General features: G+C 32.4%; 2 protein-coding genes across 3 annotated transcripts in view; both read left to right on the top strand.

Annotated features, from left to right (window-relative positions):
• Window positions 1-4,197: 4,197 nt before the first annotated feature.
• LOC105223989 (autophagy-related protein 2 homolog B) lies at window positions 4,198-10,290 on the top strand. The gene has a single exon (XM_011201929.4). It carries the CDS (start codon window positions 4,305-4,307, stop codon window positions 10,194-10,196), a length of 5,892 nt encoding a protein of 1,963 aa, XP_011200231.2. The 5' UTR covers window positions 4,198-4,304; the 3' UTR covers window positions 10,197-10,290.
• A 2,110-nt stretch (window positions 10,291-12,400) lies between these two features.
• Window positions 12,401-13,324, top strand: part of LOC105223990 (peroxisome biogenesis factor 1) — a 36,093-nt gene continuing 35,169 nt past the window's right edge. Inside the window, exons 1-2 of one of the 2 annotated variants that reach the window (XM_011201930.4) lie at window positions 12,401-12,729; window positions 12,841-12,961. In XM_011201930.4, coding sequence (XP_011200232.2) covers window positions 12,637-12,729; window positions 12,841-12,961 — 214 coding nt within the window. In that variant the 5' untranslated portion in view covers window positions 12,401-12,636. The remainder of the gene's footprint in view (window positions 12,730-12,840; window positions 12,962-13,324) is intronic. The other variant, XM_011201931.4, reaches the window with a different exon arrangement.

Raw genomic sequence — 13,324 nt, 5'->3', positions numbered from 1 at the left:
GGTTTATAACGGTGCTCTAGAGGACATACTGCTCGGGCTGAAGAGTGAACCCTACCGGCGGGCCGATGCAGTGCGACGCAGTCAACGCAGGCGAATCGATAACAATCGTTTATCACGTACACTCGAAGAATTAGATGTCTAAAGCGAAAGACGAAAAAATTTACGAAAACTAGTAAAATAATATACAGAAATTATAAGATAATGTACGCCAAGTACAATTATATACATTTAATGTTTTATAAGCAAGAAATTATATTGCATTTTCTACAATAGCATAAAATGCCAGAAAACACAAGAATTTTGTATACATTTTTCATAATTCATATACAAACGTAGGCATAGAATCGCCATACTCGAATACATAAGTAATTTACACACATATATAATACTTAGATTATGTCTGATTTGGCACAATTTAGAAGTACATTTGTACAATTATAATCACATATACAATCTACATATATTATTATATTCCCAAAAAATAGTAATACTTGCAAATTTAAAAACGTTACTCATTTCTTCTCAAGTACATTCCTTTCTGTGTTATCAAAATTTTTAATGCAAAAAAGCAGGCGTTGGCTTGTGGAGTGTTAAGTAGTATTTGCACCATTGAATCATTGTATGATATGTTCGAATAAAAGAAATTTAACAGTCAGCATTATATAAATATATGAATGAGCATTTAAAAGAATTTTTAAGAATCTCTAACTGCTGCATGTATGTATATCCACATATATATGTATAGGTATATATAAATGTGTTTATAAAATTTCGTTCTGAAAAAATTTATATCTTTATTTGATTTTGTACACACACAAATTGTATCTATTTGTATTTTTTTTAATATTTGTATATATTTTCGTATATATTTTATTGTTAACTAATTTTCTATGATCTGTAAATATATCGCAAAAATTTAATACGTTCGAGCGGATTGAAATTGTTGATTGTAAAAGGTTAAGCTTAATATTTAGTGATGTGGATGATTTTTAATGTATAGTACGTACGTCTAAAACATAATAAATACTAGTGGGAACTATTTCACCACCAATTCGTGCAAATAATAAACGTTAATTGCAAAACATACATATAAATTCCAACGATTTTTCGTTTTTAAAGCCGATAAACATGATTAGCTAATTGAAAATTTTAAACTATTAATGCTTGAATCATGCGAAATATATTCGGACATTTAATATATTTGTTTTATTTTCTAAGGGAATATGTATGAACATACAAAAATCGTATACTTATATACAGGTTTATGTTTTCATATTTAAATTATTTAATAAATACAAAAGCAATTTATTTAAATTTTTCTTGTTTATATAATAATTTTTTCTTTGGCTGGTTGTATCGAAATTGTATGGTTGTGTCATTAAACTTCACAGATTTGTATTGCTTTAATTTTTGTGAAGGTCATGCTCCGGCATTTCTTTCCCCGCATACTACTACGTTGTGTGTGCGCAGGCAACATAGCTGTTGTTTCATTATTTCTACATTTAACAACAAACGAAATTTTACAGCGTTTTGTGTGTAGCCTTCAAAAACAATCTCCTTTGCTGAAGGCAAAAACGGATACACATGTCAAAAACGTTCCAATACTTCAAACCAGCTTGGTTTCTACCTGCTAGGAAGTTAGTTTAGAATAACGATGGTTAATCTGCTGGCAGGTACCTACTTATAACAAAAACGCTCAGCTGGGACGCCCCTTCTATTCTTAATTCTCCTAAAAACGAAATCCATGTTAAACCTTAAACAAAAAATGTAAACTTCTGGAATTGTATATTTGCATTTCAAATGCAAGTAGATATTTATATAGGAAAATGTTCATATATGGAAATTAATATAAATTTTTATACACATATGTGCAAGTATATAAAATCAAAATATTAATTTCATATTGATTTGAGATGGCTCATGAAAATATTTGGTTTGATATAAAATTGTATGTTTAAGCATGGGCATTATTGCATTATTGCTCCCCGAGAGAAATTTCTTATAAATTAATATCCAGCGGCAGCATGAGTGGTATTTAGGGCTTAATTCATACGGCTCCTGCATTCGCTAAGTTTTTAATAAATCCGGGAAACTTATTTCCGAACGTACATAAATTGAAAATGTATCATAGCTTTTGCAAAATATATTTAAATAATAGATAATCATACTGTGAACAATGTTTTAAATATCCTAACAAATAGGTTTTTCCAATTTTTCCAGTTGCTAGTTGTCCTACACTACTACGAGAAAATATGATAATGCATACAACTGAAGATACTATATTCTTGCAATAAGAAAAAAGGATGAAATATGAGAAAATAGACTCAAAGCTGATATTACAAAACTATTTTAATTTACAGATACTCATTTGGAAATAATATTTCCAAAATATTTCGTCTAAAATAAAACTTGGGCATTACTGTTCCACTATAGCATTTACGAAAGGGAATTTTAAGGTATAGCATATACAGAATACATGTTTGTTTATGTGTATGTACATATATATGCATATACGGACGTATCTTTGTTATATAAAATACGCAATTGCTTTTAAATATACGAATATGGAACATATTTGTAGTCATTAATTGTATATACTCATATCTAAGCTTTTTATACAGTTTTAAAGTTATATAAAATTACTAATAAATACACAACATTCATGCGGTATACATATGTATTAATATTATACTTTGTATTCATTTAGCCATAAATTAATTAGATTTATATAGAATAGAATTTACAAATTTATTTTATATTAGATGATGGCCTTAGGCCGATTGCAATTTAACGAGCTTTTTAGATAATATACTGATGAATTATTAAATATATTTGTTTCAATTCAATGCAACTTATTTGTTTTCACTATCGTCAAAGTATAATTGTTTGAGGTAACTCATGGTGAATATCATTTTTTTTTTTTAACCATAATTGATTATCTACTCTAATGTGCAGACATCGGTATTTAAAATAATACTATTCGCAATATTTTATTAATTTTTTGCTTGTCCTAATTTAGTTGATTACATCTGTTGTAGTAAAACTAATTTGTTAAAATAATGTATCACACTGGTAATATTAAAGATAATTGAGTACATGTCGCTACGATCTCATTCATGCAAAGTGACCATTAATAAAAAGAAATATATAATCATAAACACCACTTACGTGACTTTTTATTATTAATTAATTTTTTTAATAAATACCTAGGATATTGCAATAAAATCCCTCTCATTTTCACAGTAGAAATGCCATTTGCATATAAATTTAAATTTACCCTTACATTGCCTCATCAAGCCAAACTCTAAATTTTTTACAGAAATCCGCTATTTAATAATAAATAATTTGAAAAAAAAAAATTGACTTTTCGTTCACCAACGATCTTTGCGGCAAAATAAGACCTAAATTTAACGCAAAGTAATCCATAACTCATTATATTAAAAAAAAAAATAACTTATGAACAATATTAAAGTTCAAAATTTGTTTATTTTTTATTAAAGTTCAAAATTTGTTTATTGACGTCATTCTGCTTTGATCTGGCACCACCGTGAAGATTGATACGAATGAGAAGCAAGACAAATGATATGTTAATTCGTTTAGCTATGTCCATCATTCGCATCTCAGCTGGTTCCGTTCAGGAACAGTGATGCCCATAAAAACCTCAATTAATGCAATAAAGTAGGGTTCATTGTACATATGTCAATATTTTTCAACCTTGAAGAAATAATAATAAAATGAAGAAACAGTTATAAATATCATTAATACACTGCATCTTTGGTAAATGTCTAGTTTAGTAACTTTTCTGAAAAATGCATTAAAACTTGTTAAAATATATTTAAAATAGCGGAAGTCGAAAAATAGGAAAATGATTTCAATAAAAAAATAACTGAAAAAAACTTGGTCAATCCAACACCGGTGTATTCAGAATTTTTTCGCGTGTAACTACTTTCTGCTTTGGTCCTGGCCTATACAATAATATTTTACATAACCCATCACACAATTACAGATTTTGTATTATCGGCAGAGGAAATACTAAAGTATGAATTCTAATTTTTATCTTAGTTCTGGTAATTTTATTATTTTAATATTTTGAAAATTATATAGCATACAAAATTCACCACTATTTATTACCAATAAAATCGAACACATGTAATTTACATTGGGCTACTGATTTCGTTGATTGGGTAACACTGGTCACAGATGTAAAGCAAATATTTACTGAAGCGAAGTTATTCGACGCAAAAGTGGAAAGAAACAAAGGTACTTTTGAAAAATATTAGTTTGTGAGCGATTGATTAAGAAGGATGTCTTGGTTCAATGTGTGGACTGCCATTAAAACTAAAACGTGCAGATATCTATTGCAACGGTATTTGGGACAATTTATAGACGAAACAATAGACATAAAACAATTGAAAGTTGATTTATACAATGGTAAAGCTACCGTGAAAAATGTATCATTAAATGTAACAGCGTTGAATGCAATATTAGAAGCTCAAGGATGGGCTATAGAAATTATAAGTGGCCGTATAGGAGTTCTAACGGCTACTGTCCCATGGAACGCATTAATGTCGCAATGCAGCTGTATTGATGTTGAAGACGTGGTTATTTCGGTAAGACCTGTTCAAAGGAAAACGAATGGAACATCCATGTTAGAATCAATGTGGTCGTCAGCAAGCAATTCTATGCAGCTAGCAGAAGAATGTATGAAGCAGCATGATGACGATAGTGAAGAAAGTAATCAGATAGATGCAAAATCAATTCCGGGCCTAGAAAAATTCGCGGAAACTATAGACAACATATTAAACAGAATAAAAGCAACATTTAAAAATACTTTTATACAACTTGAATATCAATCATCAGATAGTTCAAAAGCCATATCTCTGCGCTTTAATATAAATGAATTAATATACGAAAATGTTACTGGCTGTATGCAAGAACAGCGCCATGAAAACTCTCCTAGGGTCCAAACCAACAATTTGGAAGAATCAGAGGAAAATAAATATCTGTTACCTATGTTTGCGAAACATAATATAACTATATGTGGTTTAACTGTAAGTACTGAAGAGTTGAAAACAATGAGTGAAAGCTTATTATATGAGAATAAAGATTTTTCTCAATCCTGCGCTATTCCTATTATGGAAATAAAACAAGAAATATCCTTTCGAATCAAAATGAAACAATCGGAAAATATAAATGGACCTAAAATAATTATTGAATCCGAAATCGGTTCGATTTATACTTTAATATCTCCAAGACAAGTACATCTGATTTTAAAACTAATAGATACTTTTCAAAATGATACTTGCGATAAACAGGAAGCCGATTATTACGAAGAAAAGCAACACAATGATAATTATTTGTATCAAAAAAGCAATGAAACGGTTGAATTGGGTAACTGGATTGATTGTGAAACAGGTCCCTCTGTTGTAAATCCATTACCACGAATAAATATGAATAGATTAAAAGACTTATCGAGAGGATATTCGCCACCTAGTAGCTCCATTAGCTCTAGCACTACATTAACTGGCTTGTCGAAGTGGCAACGTAAAACATCAAGTTTGGAGTATTCTGGTGATATTTTAAGCTTTTCTGTCAAAGTATCAGCGTTTGTATCAATAGTACTTTTGGAAGACGTGCTGGTAGAAACCGAATCAAATAATCTAAGTCCTCTTAACAAAACAAGCGAACAGAGTATGATAGATTTCGCAAAAGAATTTTTTGACCATGTTCATCAACTTTGTGATAAAAAAATTGACTCAGCCGCATTAACGTGTGATAAAAACCATTTGTTTATTTCTATATCGCCAATAACTAGTGGAGGGAGTCAGCACAGGATCAAACAAATGATATTGTCAAAAATAAATTTCGCAGCTCAAAAGATCGATCTTTATGAAGTATTAAATGGAGAAACGTCTGAGTTGATAACATTTGATCGAACCGAAAACCACAACACACCTGATGTATCGGTACACGTTGAATCGGATGTTACTTCAAAAAGTGTAAATATCGCTCTGCAAAACTGTCGAATAGAACTTGATATATCCATATATGATCGTCTTAGTGCCATTTTGGCGCCTTCACCCTTTGCTGCCTATTCTTCGAAACATGCTTCTCAATTCGTGAAGCAAGAATCATCGAAATTAACGTTCACTACAAATTTAACATCCACAGCTATGGAATTGATTTTGCGCTTTCCAATATATGACGCTAGACCTATTCACGATCCAAATCGCGTTCCATGGTGGCAAAAAAATGTTCGACCTGATTATATGATAATTTCACTTGACAATGTTTGCATGAAGTTTGTTGGCGGAATATTTGACGTATTAACAAACGAATTAAACGCATACTACGTAGATAAAGTAAGAGACGATAAAGTTTGGATACTTAAAACCAATTCAACGAAATTTAACTCTGAGGTTATTGATTATGTGAAAATCTCTGTAACAATACCAGATGAGTATTATTGGACGAGTATAAAAGATAATTTCTTAGTTGGCAATTTTAATGACAATATAAAACCAACAGATACAGATAGGTTACCATTTAGTGCAAAACGTTTTTGCAGAGAAAGTGATACAATACATAACAAAAGTGAAAATATGGAATCAGAAACTATATTGCTGCCAGGTGAAACGGCAGAGCTAGCTGAATTTCGAAGGACTACAATGCGCACTTCAAGGATACAGGTAGAAGTGACAGCACCCAATTTACACATTATATTAGAATCAAAGAAGTTTTACGAAGTTATTTATAACCGCTTCAACACGGACCTTTTTATGTGGGAACCCAGCTCACCTATTTTGAATTCTATTAATACGATTTGTGTCGAAAACAAGCAAAGTATATACAATATACCCAATTCTTCCGAGCCTCAATATAGCCGTTTTAATGAATTTGATTTATCTGAATCTGAAGAAAGCGGCTCATTCTCAGACCAGAATATAAATTTGAAAGGTATTTCTATGACAGAGAGTATATATTTTTCGACACTTGACTCGCACAACACAGAAGATATCTATAGAGAAGAGATTAACATAAAAAAAAGTCAATTCTCCATTAATGTTTCAATACGAAATGGATTAGTTGAACTATTTGTTCCTATAAGAGATACAGAGAATCAAATTATGCCTGAAAATATGGGCAAAATAGATATCAATGTTAATGAACTCAACATATTTTCTGTGAATGGATACAATGATAATAAAAATGTATGCTATCTGTGCATTGAAGTTGATGATATTAAAATGGATCATTGTGGACTATTGCACGAAATTTCCACAAAACTTATAACTGAAAATGAGCGAAATATGCAAAAAACTTTCTATAAAACCCCGAGAGATTTTTTGAAATCTAATCAACCACCAATTAAAGAACGAGAAATGCTTTCTTTGGTGATCGAAACTAAACGTGTACCGGAGCAAAGGGTCAAACGAATTGTGGTGACTACCGGTATTCAGCAGGCAACATTGGGGTACCATCCCTCTATAACAAATCAGTTTTGGCTAAATCAACTTATAGATTTTCTTGATGTGATCGATTACCCTATAGAAGGGTATGTACCCTTTGGAATTATAACAGAAATGCAGCTGCATTTATGGAATTGTGCAATAGACTATCGTCCGATAAACTTCGATTATCGGGCTATTGTCGAATTGGGTGCTTTTACAATAAGTAGTAATGTTATCTCTTCTGTAGCAGGCTGCAATTTGCGTTTCATAGTAGAAGATTTTGTTTTATATATTGCACAGAATAAAAAAAACACAAAAAGCCAAAACTCTATCAAAGTCCCAATTGATTCAAAGTACTTGGTGCCAGTACTTGACATCGGGTTAGTCGACATATCACTAAGGCTAAATGAAAACTCGGAAAAATATCCAAAATTCGATTTACGATGTTCTGTGCATGATGCACATTTGCGAACATGCAGCGATTCGGGAAAAGCACTAGCCCAACTTATAGAACATCTGGCAAATGATGGTGACGCCGTTGAACCTGAACAAAATATTTCAAGTACAACAACATTGCAGCAATCTAGATTAGAAATCAACGAAAGACCTTTGGTTGAGCATAAAAGAAAAGAAAGTTTAACTGAGCAGCAAGATTGGCAACAAGAACGAGTAAATATAATGATGGCAGAAGCCCTCAGAGAAACAGTCACTTTGAGTGCAGTGCCCTCAACATCAAAAAATTCAAAAATTGCTGGACATGGAATTGAGCCCTTCTACTTCCCAGATGAGCAACAACCTGGTATATTGGACGACAATTATGATTGTGGAGATGATTTGTCTGCAATCGTAAATTTTGAACATCATGTTATGTCTACGTCGTATTGTCCAGCAGAACCAAATGTGGACGTGTTACCACAGATTAAATCCGATTTGGGAGATATAAATAATGAACGCTTATATAGTGTGCATAGACGTCATCCACGTGAGGACGAATATTGCGTTATATCCGAAGATGAACGACGAAAAGTGTCGCAATGTGGAGTACTCGAACTGAAATTATGCGAAGACCCTATACGAATAGTTGACAACCACTTTTGCTTACCTTCTAATAAGTTAGATTTGCTTAAACCTCCGGATGATTTTCCAATGCCTGTATCGCGATACACACTTTGTGAGATGACATTCACTTGGCATCTATATGGTGGAAAAGACTTTCTAACGACAACCGATGATATTGGTGCCAAAGATGATCCAGGTCACTTTCGGATGTCTGATGCTTACAAACATGGTGTGTCATATTCAAAGGGAAGCAATAGTGTTTCCGGTTCTAAAAAATCAAAAGATCTGTCGTGGAAAACAATTGGAGGTGTGCAGCGAAATCATGATATACTTGTTGAAATTCAGCTGACTAAAGTACGATTGTCACATGAAATTTATCCAACTCATATAACACAAGCCTCGCGACAGGTGCTCGTCATCCACGATATAGAAATCAGGGATAGATTAAAATCGTCGGAAATAAATAAATTTTTGTATAATCCTAATTCTAAAACTACATCACAGAAGTGTCCACAGCAAATGCTTGTAGTAAAGGCTTTGCATGTTAGACCAAAGCCGATAATTAGTTCGGCACAAGAGTGCTCATTAAGGATTTCACTTTTGCCAATGCGGCTTAACATCGATCAAGATACACTTATTTTCTTGGCAGATTATTTCACAAATATTGGAAGTAAAATGAAAGAGACGAACTTGTCGGAGAATAATCAACCGGCCGAAGCACACGCACCTATAATGGATGTAGAACTAACGGAAGATGAAGAGGATTTGCACGTAAGAAACCTCATATCGACAAATCTTGAGTTACTAGAAAATGAGGTAATCGACAAAACTGAAAAACAAAGCGAGGAGATAGAAAAATCATCTCCAATATACTTCCGTGAAGTAATATTTGGTCCAGATGTATCAATACGTTTCGACTATCACGGTCGTCGAGTGGAGCTTTCTAGGGGACCCATAGCAGGGCTTCTAATGGGCCTAGGACAACTGCAATGCTCCGAAATTAAATTAAAGAAAATAATTTACCGTCGTGGCTTCTTAGGGGTAGACAAACTAGTAGCATACTTATGTCGAGAGTGGTTGAAAGACATTAAGAGGAATCAACTACCAAAAATTTTGAAGGGTGTCGGGCCAACTTATTCCTTCGTGCAATTTATACAAGGTGTAATTGACTTATTCCGTTTGCCAATTGAACAATATCAACGGGATGGGCGTTTAATTCGTGGAATTCAACTGGGCGCACAAAGTTTTACAGCAAGAACAGCGTTAGCTGCTCTAGAAATAACTTCGCGTGTTATTCAGATTTTACAATTTACAGCTGAGACAGCATTTGACATGGTGTCCTCTGGTCCATCTATAAGAACTATTCGCAGACATCGTAGAGATAGAAAAAGGCGATCTAATAGACCAAAAGATATGCGTGAAGGTGTAACAAATGCGTACCTGATAGTGAAGGAGGGAATTAATGATTCTGCCACCACATTTATAGAAACAACCGTTGCAGAGCACGACCAGAAGGGATATACTGGGGCAGTAGGAGCTGTGATGAGACAGTTACCACAATTAGTGGTTTGTCCAGCAGTTTTGGCCACTCAGGCTACAACCAACATCTTGGGCGGAGTCAAAAGCTCTCTTGTACCTGACGCCAAAGTTGAAGCTCGTGAGAAGTGGAAAACTGATATTGATTAAATATTCGCTTTATATAATTACCATATATACATATAACTAGATAAGTATGATGTACTTTAATAAATAGATTTTATACGTTCAATTAAAATTATAATTATTAATATTATTTGTCTCAAATATAATGGTAATGTCTAAAGTGATCTGTAAGTATGTATGTATGTATGTTCGGACCTTTTGTTTATTTAGAACGGATTTTGACATAACTTCGCTAATAATGCTCTAATTTGATACCATTAAACGAAAATAAAGAAATTAAAAATTAATTTGTAGAAGTCTGATTTGAAATAGTATAGATTGATATTTAATACGATTATACTAAGATCATTTATCAATAGGTAGTGAGTTCATACCTACTAATGAATGCTTCCAGCTTTTGTTCTTTCAAAAATTAAATGCACAAGGTCAACTAATGTATTATTTACATACATACATATCTTATACTTAGTATGTATGTACATGAATATTTGAATGTGCACTGTTTATAAAAAGATAAGCTTAATATAATTACAAATTGTATGCAAGGTGTGTAAATACATACATAGTCACATATGTACAGCTCTACACTGAAAAAAACATTTCTAACGTGACATTTCATCGCTATAATGCAGGAAACAGAATTTTCTGAAAGAGTTGAATTAGCGAATTTCGAATTTGATGCATATAGTTCATAGGGATCCTGCAAGCCAACTATCGCGCAACGGCGCAAGCAGAGACTTCTGTTAATTTTTCTATACGCTTGTTTTTGTTGTTGTTTTAAAGTCATTTCGATGCATGATGTATAGTTGACAGTCCTTGGCAAGAGTGAAATCCGGGACTGTTCCGGCTACTTAGAACCGACTGTAGTGGGAACGGCTAAGCTCTATGAGTTTTTTACGGCTCAATGGAAAATTCTAACCGAAACTAGTGTGTATGCGTGATCATTCATCCTTTTTTTACTCAAAGGTCTTAAGACCAATTCACGTAGAACTTTGACTTTGCTTTTCCTCTATTTTGTATTCAGACATTCACATAAAAAGTTTTTTTTTTACATTCCGAGCCGCACCGAAAGCAAAGTGTTCCTTCTGACATACCCATTGCTTTCTTTGCTTTTTTGTAGTAGTCTGAACTGTCAAATAAATCAATTAAAGTTTAATGTACATCGTTCATTACCCATCGGTATTTAACTATTTTCGAATTATGTAAAATTTATATTAAAAATTTCACCTGGCAACGCCCGATTTAAATTATGAATTAAGGGATCAAAACAAAAATATGAATATTATGATTTTTGTTTTGGCTACGCTTCTTTCAGCTGATTTTGTTTTATTAATATAATAACATCACAAGTCTTGCCGTATTATTATTAATATCGTTATGCAAGGCATACACACATCAATTAGTTGGTTGATTGAGTTGGGCTAGAAATTGCCCTTGTCGCTACACACGACACAACTTTTAATACAATTTTGAGGCCAACTTCATTTTGAATATTCACTTCGTTGCTTAAACATGAGCTCGGAAGTTGTTGCTTTACTTATTACATATGACGCGCTCTCCTCGAAAGCCGAAATAAAATGGCGAAATCGTTTGAAATCGCACAACCAACCCAAACACTATCCAACTAACACAACCAACTTCACAAAATATAAAAAAATTTTGATTTTCATCTAACCAGTTGATTCAACTTATACAACTGCCCATATACGTAGCAGTCAGTTGTTCAATTCGTTGAAGTTGATACAATAATTGGTGCATGTATGCCTTGCATAAAGATTATGTTCTCGGCTACAAGATTGAAAACAAATTAATATCGGTATTCTGCTTGAGACGATTGTCTCATGTCTCTAATTGTGACTATAGTAATTTAGTGACTCTGCTAGTCATGAAATATACTACTACACTGTATCTGCCAGAATACCAAAATGAGACTCCTGACTAACAGAGTCATTAAATTAAGATTGTGACAATTAGAGACATGAGACAATCGTCTCAAGCAGAATACCGATATAAGAATACGTACCTACGCAAATGTCTTATTAAATTGTTATATTTTATCAATGAATTTTTTAATAAATAAAAATAATAATAAATTGATAAAATATAATTTATATCTCTCTATATCTAGTATTTGTCCTATTGAATTTAAGTAATGTGTAGTATCACATATTAAAGTCATAATTTTATTATTATTTCTGTGACCGCGCCCTGTGGCAACTCTTTAATAGGGTTAAATGTGGTAAAGAACGAATGCAATCTTAACAAGTACAAAAGTTCAAATTTCGTCCACTGAATAGCATATATTAGTATTTTTTCTGATATTTTCAAGATTAACCTTTTTTTGTAATTTGTAATTCATATATTAAATAAAATTTCGAAACGTTTACAGCGAATAATGTGAAAAGAAGGTCGAAGAATAACCTACATATATTTTTGATGCAGGCTCAAGTCACGAAATAAAAAAATGTTTAAACGTACATTTAAATTAGTTTTTAGACCAACTAAAAGCAGTTTCTTAATGCTGCCTGAAAATTATTACAACGTGGTATCAACATATGTGAGTGAACAGATAAGATTACGCTTGTTTGTTTTTCAATCATTTATTTTAAGAGATAAAAATAAATATTCCTTTTACATGCACACATCGCCGACATCTAATATAATTTAGGATACTGGCTGTTTGAGTTTGCAATACAGCGGGCACACACATTACGCATCGTGGGCGCCACATGCTGGCGCCGTGAAAGATACTGAAATTGGGATCAATGCCAGGGTGGCAAAAGAAATTGGTAATAAATTAAACGTAAAAGGAATATCTAAAAATGTATTTATCATTAATTACACATTATACGTCCATCATATAAAACAACGAATACATTCTCATTCATAACCATTGAAGATTTTGCCAACAAATTACATTTTCAAATTATCACTTTTTGCTAGGGCAGTTCAGAAGCAACCGATCTGGTACTTCGAACTAGTTTAGAGTTTATTGATTTTGTTTGTTTGGGATCATTGTCTAGCGACTACCCTAAACATTTTTTAGATTTTTTAACGGAATGAATGTGTAGTAGTTATTTCTCCAAGATTTTTTTTAGATAAATTTTGGTATGACAAAGTTTAACTCATTGACTTTAAAATCAGGTCTGGTT

This window comes from Bactrocera dorsalis, chromosome 5 (genome assembly GCF_023373825.1).
Source record: "Bactrocera dorsalis isolate Fly_Bdor chromosome 5, ASM2337382v1, whole genome shotgun sequence".
Classification (NCBI taxonomy): Eukaryota; Metazoa; Arthropoda; class Insecta; order Diptera; family Tephritidae; genus Bactrocera; species Bactrocera dorsalis.
This window is presented reverse-complemented; position numbering and strand designations above follow the sequence as displayed.

What these genes read in the sequence shown, in the direction of transcription:
- LOC105223989 (XM_011201929.4), top strand. Translation starts at nt 4,305, where the DNA reads ATGTCTTGGTTCAATGTGTGGACTGCCATTAAAACTAAAACGTGCAGA.